This window comes from Schistocerca piceifrons, chromosome 1 (assembly GCF_021461385.2).
Source record: "Schistocerca piceifrons isolate TAMUIC-IGC-003096 chromosome 1, iqSchPice1.1, whole genome shotgun sequence".
Classification (NCBI taxonomy): Eukaryota; Metazoa; Arthropoda; class Insecta; order Orthoptera; family Acrididae; genus Schistocerca; species Schistocerca piceifrons.
In genome coordinates, this window is record NC_060138.1 from 819665375 (window position 1) to 819678626 (window position 13252).

Here is a 13252-nt window from a genome sequence, read left to right on the forward strand (position 1 = left end):
TTAACCATTAGGATTTTAATATTCTCTCCTGTGAGCGGTAATTTTTTATCTTACACTGATACTTCTGTGTTTCCTACAGCTATCGTTGTCTGGACGGGATGGGGAGTCTCCTAATCTAAAAAACAAAAAACCGGTGTGCACCACACACATGCACTCAGCTACCTGAGTAGCAGCCTACGATGTGTAGTGCACATCTCACCAATTTAGGAGGACCTTACAGATCTCAACCCTATGGTGCAAGTTCAGGTAGTTGCATCCTAGCTTGTCACAGTACCTTCGAAGTCTCTAGTTCAGTCTTTCAACTCAACTCAGAACCTAAGGGATTTGATCTGTTCTGGGGACAATGCTGCAAATTGTGAGTTTCGTTGACACTTCATGTCCAAGGCTGGTCTTCTCAACCATCTCTGCCAGTTGTTGGAATGAGCCAAGTATGACTTTGGAACCCAGACGACGGGCATCATTTGTTCCAATGTGTGCTACAGTGTACAATTGGTTGCACCCTGTTCCCTCAATGGCTGCTGGAATAGACTCTTCAACATCTTGAATGAATCCCCCAGGCATATACACCGAGTGCAGCTGCTGCCCTTTCCTGTCTCTTTCTGCCATTTCCGTAAGGAGAAGTATCATTTGCTGTATGTTTGAACTGCCAAAAATTAATAGACTTCTACACTTTTGCATTTAACTTCTCTTGACCTCAGCCGAAACAGGTGAAGTGAGTTCCACTGACTCAGTTCCAGTTTCAGTGAAAGACAACACCTCAAACTTGATGATTAGGGGGATCAGAACAACACTGTGAGCTCTCCCTGATTCCCATCCACCTTGTACAGGATGTGTAGCTGTACCACTGTAACGCCACTCAAAGGCAAATTGACGGGCAATAACAGGCCCCATACATTCTGCAGACTAGACAGATCCACAAGAGCAGACAGTGCTTGAGATAGCTTAGGTACTGGTACCACAGGTACGAGTCTCAGGAGCTTTTCCAACACATCGATTTGCAGCGGCTACCAATCGGTTGATGGTAGTCAGGACAATCTGCAGCTACTTATGAATGTCAAGCAACTCCTTCCATGTCCGAGAAACAGAATTCACAAAAAATTCCGAAGTCGGCTTTTATATATAAATAAAGGTGCTTATTGCACGGATTTTTCACTTAGCATTTTCTGTGCATAGTTCTACAGCGGCGTGCCGAAGAAGGACTCTTCAGCGTGAGTTTATCTCTGTCAAAATCGCTAATATGAGCAGCACCAACAAAGTTCGTCTTCTGCTAGCACCCCTTATGGATACAGGGGATGCTGCTTCTGCCTGTTGCAGCCGAACTATTCTTACGGCTCTCACTAACGTTTTTCCGTCAGTAGGCCAGCTGGAATGACAGGGAGCCACTACGTTGTTTCCACAAGCCACTTGACTCACCGGTGCGATGGAGGGGATGTGTGCGTGCAAGTGATTAATGCCAGCCAATCATATGAAAGCAGAAACTGATCCGTGCCGCAGTGTTAAATGTCAACTGCAGGATGGCGCCAGAATCGAAAAGCTTCGTTTACGTCCAAAGGTTCTCGTAATCGCTTTTGTTTCCGCAGCTTGATTGTGGTTTTTGAGGTATTTGCTTAAACTGTGTCTGCGCGTTTAAGGTCATTATAAAACCGCAACGAGGGTGTGATGGAGAACAGAAGAGCAAGACTTTACGGAAAGACGTTTTCAACTATATCAGAAAAAATATTTCCTGGTTTGTCTACATGTTCCGCCCAAACATTAAACAGCCCGGAGGGAGTAGGTCAGAATTTTTCAGTAATTTTTTCCATTCTGTTTGCAGTTCGTTTTCCTGTGCCTTACCACTGCTTTTGTGAATTAAATTATTTTTCTATTACACTGAGCCATATCGGGAAGCAAGAATCTTGATTGGCCATTGATTATTTTCCAGTATTGAGTCGTTGACATTGATAACTGTTCATAATAATGTATACAAATGTTGCACGGAAAAATTACACACACGAAGGAAAAAAATTTGCTTTAGTTATACCAAAATGCATCGTAATAATAGAAACGGAGTAGGCGTGCATACATTTTGCTTATTGGTGTTAATTTCTATTTATTTTACATTTTATTTAAATAATCTTTAACTATATAGTAAGTTTTTTTTGAGATGGTGTGCGTAAAGTTTTTTTAGCCGTCTGTTCCTCATGCTTCTTTAATGTCTTTTTAAGTCATGTATTATATAATTTTAACAATTAAAATATGTTGTCCCCCATTTCCCCATCCCCCTTCCCATGAAATCTTGGTTGTATTGGCAAACCAATTTCTGGCTCGGCCCGAGGTCTAGGTTATGTTGGATGGTGACAATTTGATTGTGAGTTGGCAAAGCTAATGAATGCGAAAGCAGAAAGTTTGGTTGTAACAAATTAACCGTTAATGAAGCTTAATGCTTACATATAATTTGGTTGAGAGTTGGCAAAGCCAACAGATGTGAAAGTAAAATGAAGGTTGTGGTAACAAATTGGTCGGTAGCGCAGCCTAATATTTACGTCCATCCTATATTGAAAAGTGCAAGGGGGATCAATAGTTAACACTGTTACTGTTTTGTGTTTTCTTTCGAAATGTATTCATTCTCCGGTTCTTGTTTGTGTATAGAGCTATTTGTGGCAGGTTGATGTAGGCCTATGGTTTTTTTCCCTGATGTGCACTTATGTTTAGAAAATATATAACATGCAGGGGACGTTGAAATCCACAGGTCTTTAAAAAATTCCGGGCAGTGGGCTCCCTTGTTCTTTTTCATTATTCTAGGATGACTCAATTTGTAAACTGAAAATTTCTTTTAATGTTTTTCTGTTAGTGGCCTAGAAAATTGCACTGTCACTAGTGACTGAGTGATCGTACGCATAATTTTTTATTTTGAGGCAGTTCTTATGACACAGTCTTTGTCTTCTTAATGTTAAGTGTTACTATATGCTGCTCCTACCATTTGTGTTTGGTAAGGTGTCCTAAAACTGATACAAATAAATGATAAACCCAGTCTCTGTAGAAGAAAACCATACATATCACAAATGTTCCAACTGTTATTTGTGCTGCCATTTTTTAGGAAGTGTCAGTGATATTTTTTCTGTTATTTACTTTACTTTCAATGTAACTGCAATAGCTGTGAAAGTGTACACAAATGCGCGTGCAAATGCATGTGCCGTCTGCTCTTCGCAGGTGAACTTCCTGTCAGTGATGCAACCAAGAAGTTTCGTGTCATCTGTATTAGGCCTGCCCAAGAATCCAGTGCCACCAAGACTACATAATACCCATGCAGCATATTGTCTTAATTTATTTTAATCTAGTCTACTGTGAACCATTCTTGGGCCATATTGAATTATAAAACCGCCTCATGAAATGCCTAATTACGGTCTTTCCCACTAGGTAATAATATTATCTTGTCAGTGAATAGTAATATCTGATCTCTACATCCAGTCATGTAGAAATTCTATCAATAAAGAGAAGCGCAAGTGCAGATCCCAGAGTGATAGTGTATTCCAGCTCCTTTCCACACAATATTGCTCTTTGGTCAGGTACAATCTGTCACCTTGTTTTGAAATAGAGTTGTGTAATTGTCAGACTACAATCAACACCATAGTGTGGAAGTGTCTCAGTGCGGCTTTTCCAAGGCCACAGTGTCAGTGCTACTTACACTTTTACAATGCTATATCTTCCTTTCTTAAATCCGTGGCGTATATTGTAGAATATGTTACTCAACATGTAAATGGAAAAACTTATTTTTCAGTGCAGATTCCATCACTTTAGGCTGTACAGGAATGATTGATATTGGACTCTAGCATAACATTGTAATCAGTTCATACTTTTCTGTAAACTGTTGTTGTTAGAGCTACTGGGGGAAGCATTTGTTTATTACTGTGACGAGCTGATAAATCCAAAATTGCCTGGGTATTCATTTTGCCAATTTTGTATTAGAAATGAGAACAAAAAACAACTGTGTTTGTAGTGTAATATTGAAAAAATTTCAGTTCTATGTATTTGTGAAAACACCTTTGAGATTATGAAACAGTTGTACAAAGAAGTAGGCAGATTGTACCAATGTAAAAGTACAGCCACTTCGTGTATGACAATACAGTTTTGTAAACATCTCTATGACAATGCCTCTTCATGGCTCTATAAATGGCTATAGTTTTCAACTATAGCTGTTTGTGACTCACAGTTGAAACCGGTTGAAAACACTGTCAGATGTCAGGAATTTCCTTACTTTGACTTGGCTGTAGGATTGTCTTAGTAGGAAAGAATAAATTAATTCAAACTGTGTATGATGCGGCATTTTTCATGTAACTCAGTGTTTCTAATGTCATATGTCTTGAACTATGTGTCTTATAATGATACATTGTGTAGATATATTCAGCAGCAAATGTGGATACTGCATCCAAATTATGTTGCAAATAGTTAGTAGCAAAGAAGCAATAAATTTAAACATCGTGCACAATGCAGCATTTTTTCACACATTCTAGTGTTTATGGCGCCGTTTCTCCTGAAGTATGTGTGGTACCATGATATAAATTTGTTGGTGCATTTAACAGCATACATAGATGTTGTTGTGGTCTTCAGTCCTGAGACTGGTTTGATGCAGCTCTCCATGCAACTCTATCCTGTGCAAGTTTCTTCATCTCCCAGTACCTACTGCAGCCTACATCCTTCTGAATCTGCTTGGTGTATTCATCTCTTGGTCTCCCTCAACGATTTTTACCCTCTACGCTGCCCCCCCCCCCCAATACTAAATTGGTGATCCCTTGATGCCTCAGAACCTATCCCTTCTTCCAGTCAGGTTGTGCCACAAACTTCTCTTCTCCCCAATCCTATTCAACACCTCCTCATTAGTTATGTGATCTGCCCATCTAATCTTCAGCATTCGTCTGTAGCACCACATTTCGAAAGCTTCTATTCTCTTCTCGTCTAAACTATTTATCATCCATGTTTCACTTCCATACATGGCTACAATCCATACAAATACTTTCAGAAACGACTTCCTGACACTTAAATCTATACTCGATGTTAACAAATTTCTCTTCTTCAGAAACGCTATCCTTGCCATTGCCAGTCTACATTTTATATCCTCTCTACTTCGACCATCATCAGTTATTTTGCTCCCCAAATAGCAAAACTCCTTTACTACTTTAAGTTTCCCATTTCCTAATCTAATACCCTCAGCATCACCAGACTTAATTCGACTACATTCCATTATCCTTGTTTTGCTTTTGTTGATGTTCATCTTATATTCTCCTTTCAAGACACTATCCATTCCGTTCAACTGCTCTTCCAAGTCCTTTGCTGTCTCTGACAGAATTACAATGTCATCGACGAACCTCAAAGTTTTCATTTCTTCTCCATGGATACTCCGAATTTTTCTTTTATTTCCTTCAGTGCTTGCTCAATATACAGATTAAATAAAATCATGGAGAGGCTACAACCCTGCCTCACCCCCTTCCCAACCACTGCTTCCCTTTCATGCCCCTCAACTCTTATAACTGCCATTTGGTTTCTATACAAATTGTAAATAGCCTTTCGCTCCCTGTATTTTACCCCTGTCACCTTCAGAATTTGAAAGAGAGTATTCCAGTCAACATTGTCAAAAGCTTTCTCTAAGTCTACAAGTGCTAGAAATGTAGGTTTGCCTTTCCTTAATCTAGCTTCTAAGATAAGTCGTAGGGTCAGTATTGCCTCACGTGTTCCAATATTTCTACGGAATCCAAACTGATCTTCCCCTAGGTCGGCTTCCACTAGTTTTTCCATTCGTCTGTAAAGAATTCGTGTTAGTATTTTGCAGCTGTGACTTATTAAACTGATAGTTCGGTAATTTTCACACCTGTCAACACCTGCATTCTTTGGGATTGGAATTATTATATTCTTCTTGAAATCTGAGGGTATTTCGCCTGTCTCATACATCTTGCTCACCAGATGGTAGAGTTTTGTCAGGACTGACTCTCCCAAGGCCGTCAGTAGTTCTAATGGAATGTTGTCTAATCCTGGGGCCTTGTTTCGAGTCAGGTCTTTCAGTGCTCTGTCAAACGCTTCACGCAGTATCATATCTCCCATTTCATCTTCATCTACATTCTCTTCCACTTCCATAATATTGTCCTCAAGTACATCACCCTTGTATAGACCCTCTATGTACTCCTTCCACCTTTCTGCTTTCCCTTCTTTGCTTAGAACTGGGTTTCCATCTGAGCTCTTAATATTCATATAAGTGGTTCTCTATTCTCCAAAGGTCTCTTTAATTTCCTGTAGGCAGTATCTATCTTACCCCTAGAGAGATAAGCCTCTACATCCTTACATTTATCCTCTAGCCATCCCTGCTTAGCCATTTTGCAATTCCTGTTGATCTCATTTTTGAGACGTTTGTATTCCTTTTTGCCTGCTTCATTTACTGCATTTTTATATTTTCTCCTTTCATCAATTAAGTGTAATATTTCTTCTGTTACCCAAGGATTTCTACCAGCTCTTGTCTTTTTACCTACTTGATCCTCTGCTGCCTTCACTATTTCGTCCCTCAAAGCTACCTATTATTCTTCTACTGTATTTCTTTCCCCCATTCCTGCCAGTTGTTCCCTTACGCTCTCCCTGAAACTCTGCAAAACCTCTGGTTCTTTCAGTTTATCCAGGTCTCATCTCCTTAAATTCCCACCTTTTTGCAGTTTCTTCAGTTTTAATCTACAGTTCATAACCAATAGATTGTGGTGAGAGTCCACATCTGCCCCTGGAAACGTCTTACAATTTAAAACGTGGTTCCTAAATCTCTGTCTTACCATTATATAATCTATCTGAAATCTGTCAGTATCTCCAAGCTTCTTCCATGTATACAACCTTCTTTTATGTTTCTTGAACCAAGTGTTAGCTATAATCAAGTTGTGCTCTGTGCAAAATTCTACCAGGCGGGTTCCTCTTTCATTTCTTCCCCCCAATCCATATTCACCTACTACATTTCCTTCTCTCCCTTTTCCGACTGGCAAATTCCAGTCACCCATGACTATTAAATTTTCGTGTCCCTTCACTCCCTGAATAATTTCTTTTATCTAATCATGTATTTCATGAATTTCTTCGTCATCTGCAGAGCTAGTTGGCTTATAAACTTGTACTACTGTAGTAGGCATGGGCTTCGTGTCTATCTTGGCCACAATAATGCGTTCACTATGCTGTTTGTAGTAGCTTACCCGCATTCCTATTTTTTTATTCATTATTAAACCTAGTCCTGCATTACCCCTATTTGATTTTGTATTTATAACCCTGTATTCACCTGACCAGAAGTCTTGTTCCTCTTGCCACTGAACTTCACTAATTCCCACTATATCTAACTTTAACCTATCCATTTCCCTTTTTAAATTTTCTAACCTACCTGCCCGATTAAGGGATCTGACATTCCACGCTCTGATCCGTAGAACGCCAGTTTTCTTTCTCCTGATAACGACGTCCTCCTGAGTAGTCCCCGCCCAGAGATCCGAATGGGGGACTATTTTACCTCCGGAATATTTTACCCAAGAGGACGCCATCACCATTAACAGTAAAGCTGCACGTCCTCGGGAAAAATTACGGCTGTAGTTTCCCCTTGCTTTCAACCGTTCACAGTACCAGCACGGCGAGGCTGTTTTGGTTAGTGTTACAAGGCCAGGTCAGTCAATCATCCAGACTGTTGCCCCTGCAACTACTGAAAAGGCTGCTGCCCCTCTTCAGGAACCACACATTTGTCTGGCTTCTCAACAGATATCCCTCCGTTGTGGTTGCACCTACAGTACGGCTATCTGTATCGCTGATATCGCTGAGGCACGCAAGCCTCCCCACCAACGGCAAGGTCCATGGTTCATGGGTTCGCATACATAGATACTGTCTGCGAAATTTATTGCGAATAATGTTAGTAGCAGAGAAGTAATAAATTTAAATGTTATATATTATATGGCAACTTTTTGTGCACCTTGTTTATGATGCCTTACCTCCAGAACTATGGTAGGTAGGTGGCTCTTACCCTCACAGCGATTGCTACCTGGCCGTTAGGGATGTATGTACCAAGTTCTGTTGAAATTGGTCCAGTGGTTCAAAAGGAGCAGTGGAACATACATACATCCATTTTTATAATGTGTAGTTTATTGGTCTGGTATTTCAAAAGTAATTTTCTTCAGGACAGCACATGACACACCATAGGTATCTGGACTCTTCAAAGGCTTTTAAGTTTACACAGTGCTAATGATAGTTTTATGGTGCATTTTCTCCCATTCACTAATGGAACAATGGAATAGACATGCTTGTAGGGCCAATCCTCAAGCTTGGGATCTAAGTTTTTCAATTATTCCGCAAAGAACTCCTCAAATTAAGTAGAACTACTAAAAACATGAAAAGGATAGTGTGCTACTCACCACACAGAGAAGGCGATGAGTTGCAGACAAATATAATGAAAATATTGCTAAACTTATAGATTTTAGGCAAAAAAAGTCCATCTCCAGAAGCAGAACACACACACACACACACACACACACACACACACACACACACACACACACACACACACACACAAAATAACTATCAGCGGTTTAGTTTGTCTTATGCCCATTGACTAGATCCCAAGCTCCTTTGCATGGCTTGTGGGCCTTTTCAGTGCAATTGAGCACGGGACCCCGAGCTAATGTGGCCATCCTTCCTTTCCGGGCTGCATACCTTCCCTTTCTGCATCCTTCCCCATCCCCCATCTTCACCCCCCCTCCTCCCCCCTCACCTCTGGCTCTTTCCTTCCCTTTCTCCCCCTCTGGGAGTATGGTTTGTGCCTACGTCCGGAGACGGATGCTTGTAAATGTACCGCATTCTTCGCCTTCCTTGCTTGTATGTCTTCATCCTTCCTTTGTCCTTCTCTTTTCCTTATCTCTTCTCTTTACCCTTTTCTCGGCTGCGGCGTTTGAGACCTCTCTTCTTTCCTTTTCCTTTCTCTTTCTTCCTCCCTGTGCGTGTCTGAAGGCCGACCCACGCACTTCCATGCGTAGCCGGTGACGGGGTAACGCGTAATTCCCCGCCCCGGGTAGACAGGTAGGAACGTACGTACCCCCTGGTAACGGCCAGGCCCAGGGAGGGGTGATTACCCGAGCTGATACCTTCCGAAAGTGCCGATTGGTCCCTCTGTCCGTTTGTCGGGAGGTGTGACCTGAGGTGTGCACAATCACCTAAGGCGGGAGTGCCCTCAGAGAGGGCCCCCACAAGGGAGGAGCGCGCCATCGGAGACGCCGGTAATCATGGGGGATTCTTCCGCAATGGTTTCCTCACCTTCCACTATGTCTGCTCACAAGCGTAAGTTCACTGAGTCTCAGTCACAGTCAGTCAGTCAGTCAGTTCTTCCATTGTTGCCACAGTTCCTTCTTGTTTCTCGGTCTGACGAAGGTCACGACTTCTCCACAGTCAACCCTTTCATTATTCAGAAAGGTGTCGACGCAATTGCAGGTCCTGTAAAGTCTTGTTCCAGATTACGGAATGGCACCCTGTTGTTAGAAACAGTCAGTGCCCTCCAGGCACAAAAATTGCTGCGTACCTCACTACTACACACCTTCCCTGTCTGGGTGGAACCGCACCGTACTTTAAATTCCTCGCGTGGAGTCGTTTATACACGCTCCCTCGATAGATTGTCTGACGAAGAAATTCAGCACTACCTGTCTGACCAGGGCGTAACGGCTGTTCATAGGGTTACGAAAAGGGTTGACACGAACATCATTCCAACTCGCACTGTCTTCTTGACATTTGACAAAGTTCAACTCCCATCGAAAATCAAAGCAGGCTATGAGATTATTTCCGTTCGCCCTTACGTCCCAAACCCTACGCGTTGCTATCGGTGTCAGCAGTTCAATCACACCAGCCAGTCCTGTTCCAATCCGGCCAAATGTGTTACATGTGGCAAGGATGCCCATGAGGGTGCTTGTCCACCTCCATCCCCTCGCTGCATCAACTGTATGGGTGACCACGCTGCTTCCTCTTGAGATTGTCCCATTTTTAAGGATGAAAAGCTCATCCAGGAAATTAGAGTAAAGGAAAAGGTGTTGACCTTTGCTGCTCGAAAATTATTCGCCAGTCGACAGCCCACCATGCCTCAGAAAGGAAAATACAGCCCTGTCCTTGCTTCTCCTCGGCTAACAAAGGAGGCGGCCACGCAGACTTGCGACCTCACCTTTAGTGCCACGGTCGTCAGATCGGCCAGCGCAAAGATCGCCCGTTCAACCTCACCACTTTCGCCTGCCCACTCTCTGGCTCACCCTTCGTCGAGTTCTGCTCAATCTCGAGCCCAAAAGTCAGACACCAAGACTTCGAAAAAAGAGCATACTCGTGAAGAGTTTTTACGTACGGCAACTTCCCAACCATCGGTTCCTCCTTCCTCTAAACATCTTACTTCCAAGAAGGCTACAAAGAAACCCAGTTCCTCTCCTTCTCCGCCAAAGCGTGTCCCATCTACAGCACCACCTGGCGGAAATCGCCCTCGGCTGTCTTCTGTGTCGCCGAGGCGCACTGCTGGCGGCCGATCAACCGGCCGATCGCTGGTGGCAGGAGCTGCTCCTGACCAACCTATGGATCAGGATCTTCTGCCTTCGGCTGAATGCCATTCCATGCTGTCGGTCGCAAGCTCAGAGCAGTCGTTGAGTTGACAGCGACCTTGGTCACATTCCTCCATTTTCTGTTCACCCTATGTCCATTATCCACTGGAATATCCGCGGTATTCGAGCCAATCGGGATGAATTGTCGATCCTCTTACGATCCTACTCGCCGGTCATCTTCTGTCTTCAGGAAACAAAGCTGCGTCCCCATGACGGCTTTGTTCTCCCTCATTTTCAGTCCGCCCGATATGATCTCCCCACAGTTGAAGGCACTCCAGCACATGGAGGACTCATGATTCTTCTCCATGAAACTCTTCATTATCACCCAATCCATTTAAACACTTCCTTCCAAGCTGTCGCCGTCCGTCTTTCCCTTTCCGGATACACGTTCTCTCTTTGTACTGTATACATTCCACCGTCCACACTAATGGCACGAGCTGATCTCCTTCATCTTCTTGGTCAGCTTCCACCCCCATATTTACTGGTTGGGGACTTCAATGCCCACCACCCGCTTTGGGGATCTCCACATCCTTGTCCACGTGGCTCACTATTGCTAGACGTCTTCCACCAAGCAGATCTAGTTTGCCTCAACACTGGGGTCCCTACATTTTTGTCTGCCTCCACGACAAATTTATCTCATTTGAACCTTGCGGTCGGTACTGTTCCGCTAGCTCGGCGCTTCAAATGGTTCGCCCTTGATGATACACACTCGAGTGACCACTTTCCATGTGTCCTTAGACTGCAGCCTCAACTGCCATACATGCGTTCGCGACGCTGGACGTTTGCCCAAGCCGATTGGACACTTTTTTCGTCTCTAGCGACATTCGATGACCGTCACTTTCCCAGCGTCGACGATGAGGTCACACATATTACCGACGTTATTCTTACAGCTGCGGAACGTTCAATACCACGCACCTCCGAATTGCCCCGGCGCCCCCCAGTTCCTTGGTGGAACGAGGCATGCCGTGATGCAATACGTGAGCGACGAAGTGCTCTCCGCGTTTTCCGCCACCATCCTACTTTGGCCAACTGTATCCGATATAAGCAGTTCCGAGCGCAATGCCGTCGTGTCATCCGCGATAGCAAGAAGGCAAGCTGGAAATTCTTTATTAGCTCATTTAACACCTTCACTCCCTCCTCGGAAGTTTGGAGTCGGCTTCGACGGTCCTCAGGCGCGCCTAGTTTCTCCCCGGTCTCTGGGCTCACTGTCGCGCATGACACATTAGTGGACCCCGTCGCAATTTCTAACTCGCTGGGTCAGCACTTTGCTGAGATTTCGAGCTCTTCAAATTACCCGCCAGCGTTTCTCCCGAAGAAACGTGCAGCGGAAGTGCGACCTCTTGCTTTCTCCTCTCAAAATCGCAAAAGCTACAATACTGTTTTCTCCTTACGGGAACTCCAACATGCACTCTATTCTTCTCGCTCTTCCGCCCCAGGACCGGACGGTATACACATCCAAATGTTGCTGCGTTTATCATACCATAGTTTGCGTTACCTCCTTCGCCTTTATAATTGAATTTGGACCGACAGTACTTTTCCCAGATGATGGCGGGAAGCTATCGTCGTTCCTGTTCCGAAACCTGGAAAGGACAAACACCTCCCCTCTAGCTATCGCCCCATTTCTCTCACGAGTAGTGTCTGTAAGGTTTTGGAGTGTATGGTGAATTACCATTTAGCGTGGTGGCTGGAATCCCGCAGTCTTTTAACACCTGCCCAATGCGGATTCCGAAAGCATCGTTCTGCAGTTGACCATCTTGTTGCTCTCTCCACTTATATCATGAACAATTTTCTCCGGAAACGCCAAACAGTAGCAATATTTTTTGATCTGGAGAGAGCATACGATACCTGTTGGAGGACAGGCATCCTCCGCACACTGTTCTCTTGGGGCTTTCGAGGTCGGCTGCCCCTTTTTCTTCGCGAATTTATGGCAGAGCGCACATTTAGGGTGCGGGTGAACACTACTCTCTAACGTACTTTCTCCCAAGAAAACGGGGTACCCCAGGGCTCCGTGCTGAGTGTTGTACTGTTTGCCATTGCCATCAATCCAATTATGGATTGTCTCCTTCCTGATGTCTCGGGCTCCCTCTTTGTGGACGATTTTGCGATCTACTACAGCTCTCAACGGACCAGCCTTCTTGAACGATGTCTTCAAGGATGTCTCGATCGCCTCCACTCTTGGAGCATCGAAACCGGCTTCCATTTTTCTCCCAGTAAGACCGTTTGTGTTAATTTTTGGCGACGTAAGGAGTTTCTTCCGCCCTCCTTACATCTAGGTCCTGTCAACCTTCCGTTTTCAAACGTCGCTAAATTCTTGGGTCTTATGTTTGACAGAAAACTGTGCTGGTCCTCCCACGTTTCCTATCTTTCGGCTCGCTGTCTGTGGTCCCTTACACCCTCCGTGTCCTGAATGGTACCTCCTGGGGAGCGGAACGAGTGGTCCTTCTCCGCCTCTATCGCACCTTAGTGCGCTCGAAATTGGACTATGGAAGCATAGTCTACTCCTCTGCTCGGCCGTCTATTCTTCGGCGTCTTGACTCTATCCACCACCGTGGATTACGTTTAGTGTTTGGAGCTTTTTACACCAGCCCTGTGGAAAGCCTTTATGCTGAGACTGCTGAACCTCCGCTGTCCAATCGGCGAACAGTCCTTCTGAGTCGTTATGC

General features: G+C 44.1%; 1 protein-coding gene across 1 annotated transcript in view; it reads left to right on the forward strand.

Moving 5' to 3' along the window:
- The first annotated feature begins 1552 nt into the window (after positions 1–1552).
- Positions 1553–13252, forward strand: part of LOC124714307 (transmembrane protein 17-like) — a 68621-nt gene continuing 56921 nt past the window's right edge. The window contains exon 1 of the mRNA XM_047243010.1: positions 1553–1774. Within this exon, the coding sequence (XP_047098966.1) occupies positions 1660–1774 (115 nt within the window). The 5' untranslated portion in view covers positions 1553–1659. The remainder of the gene's footprint in view (positions 1775–13252) is intronic.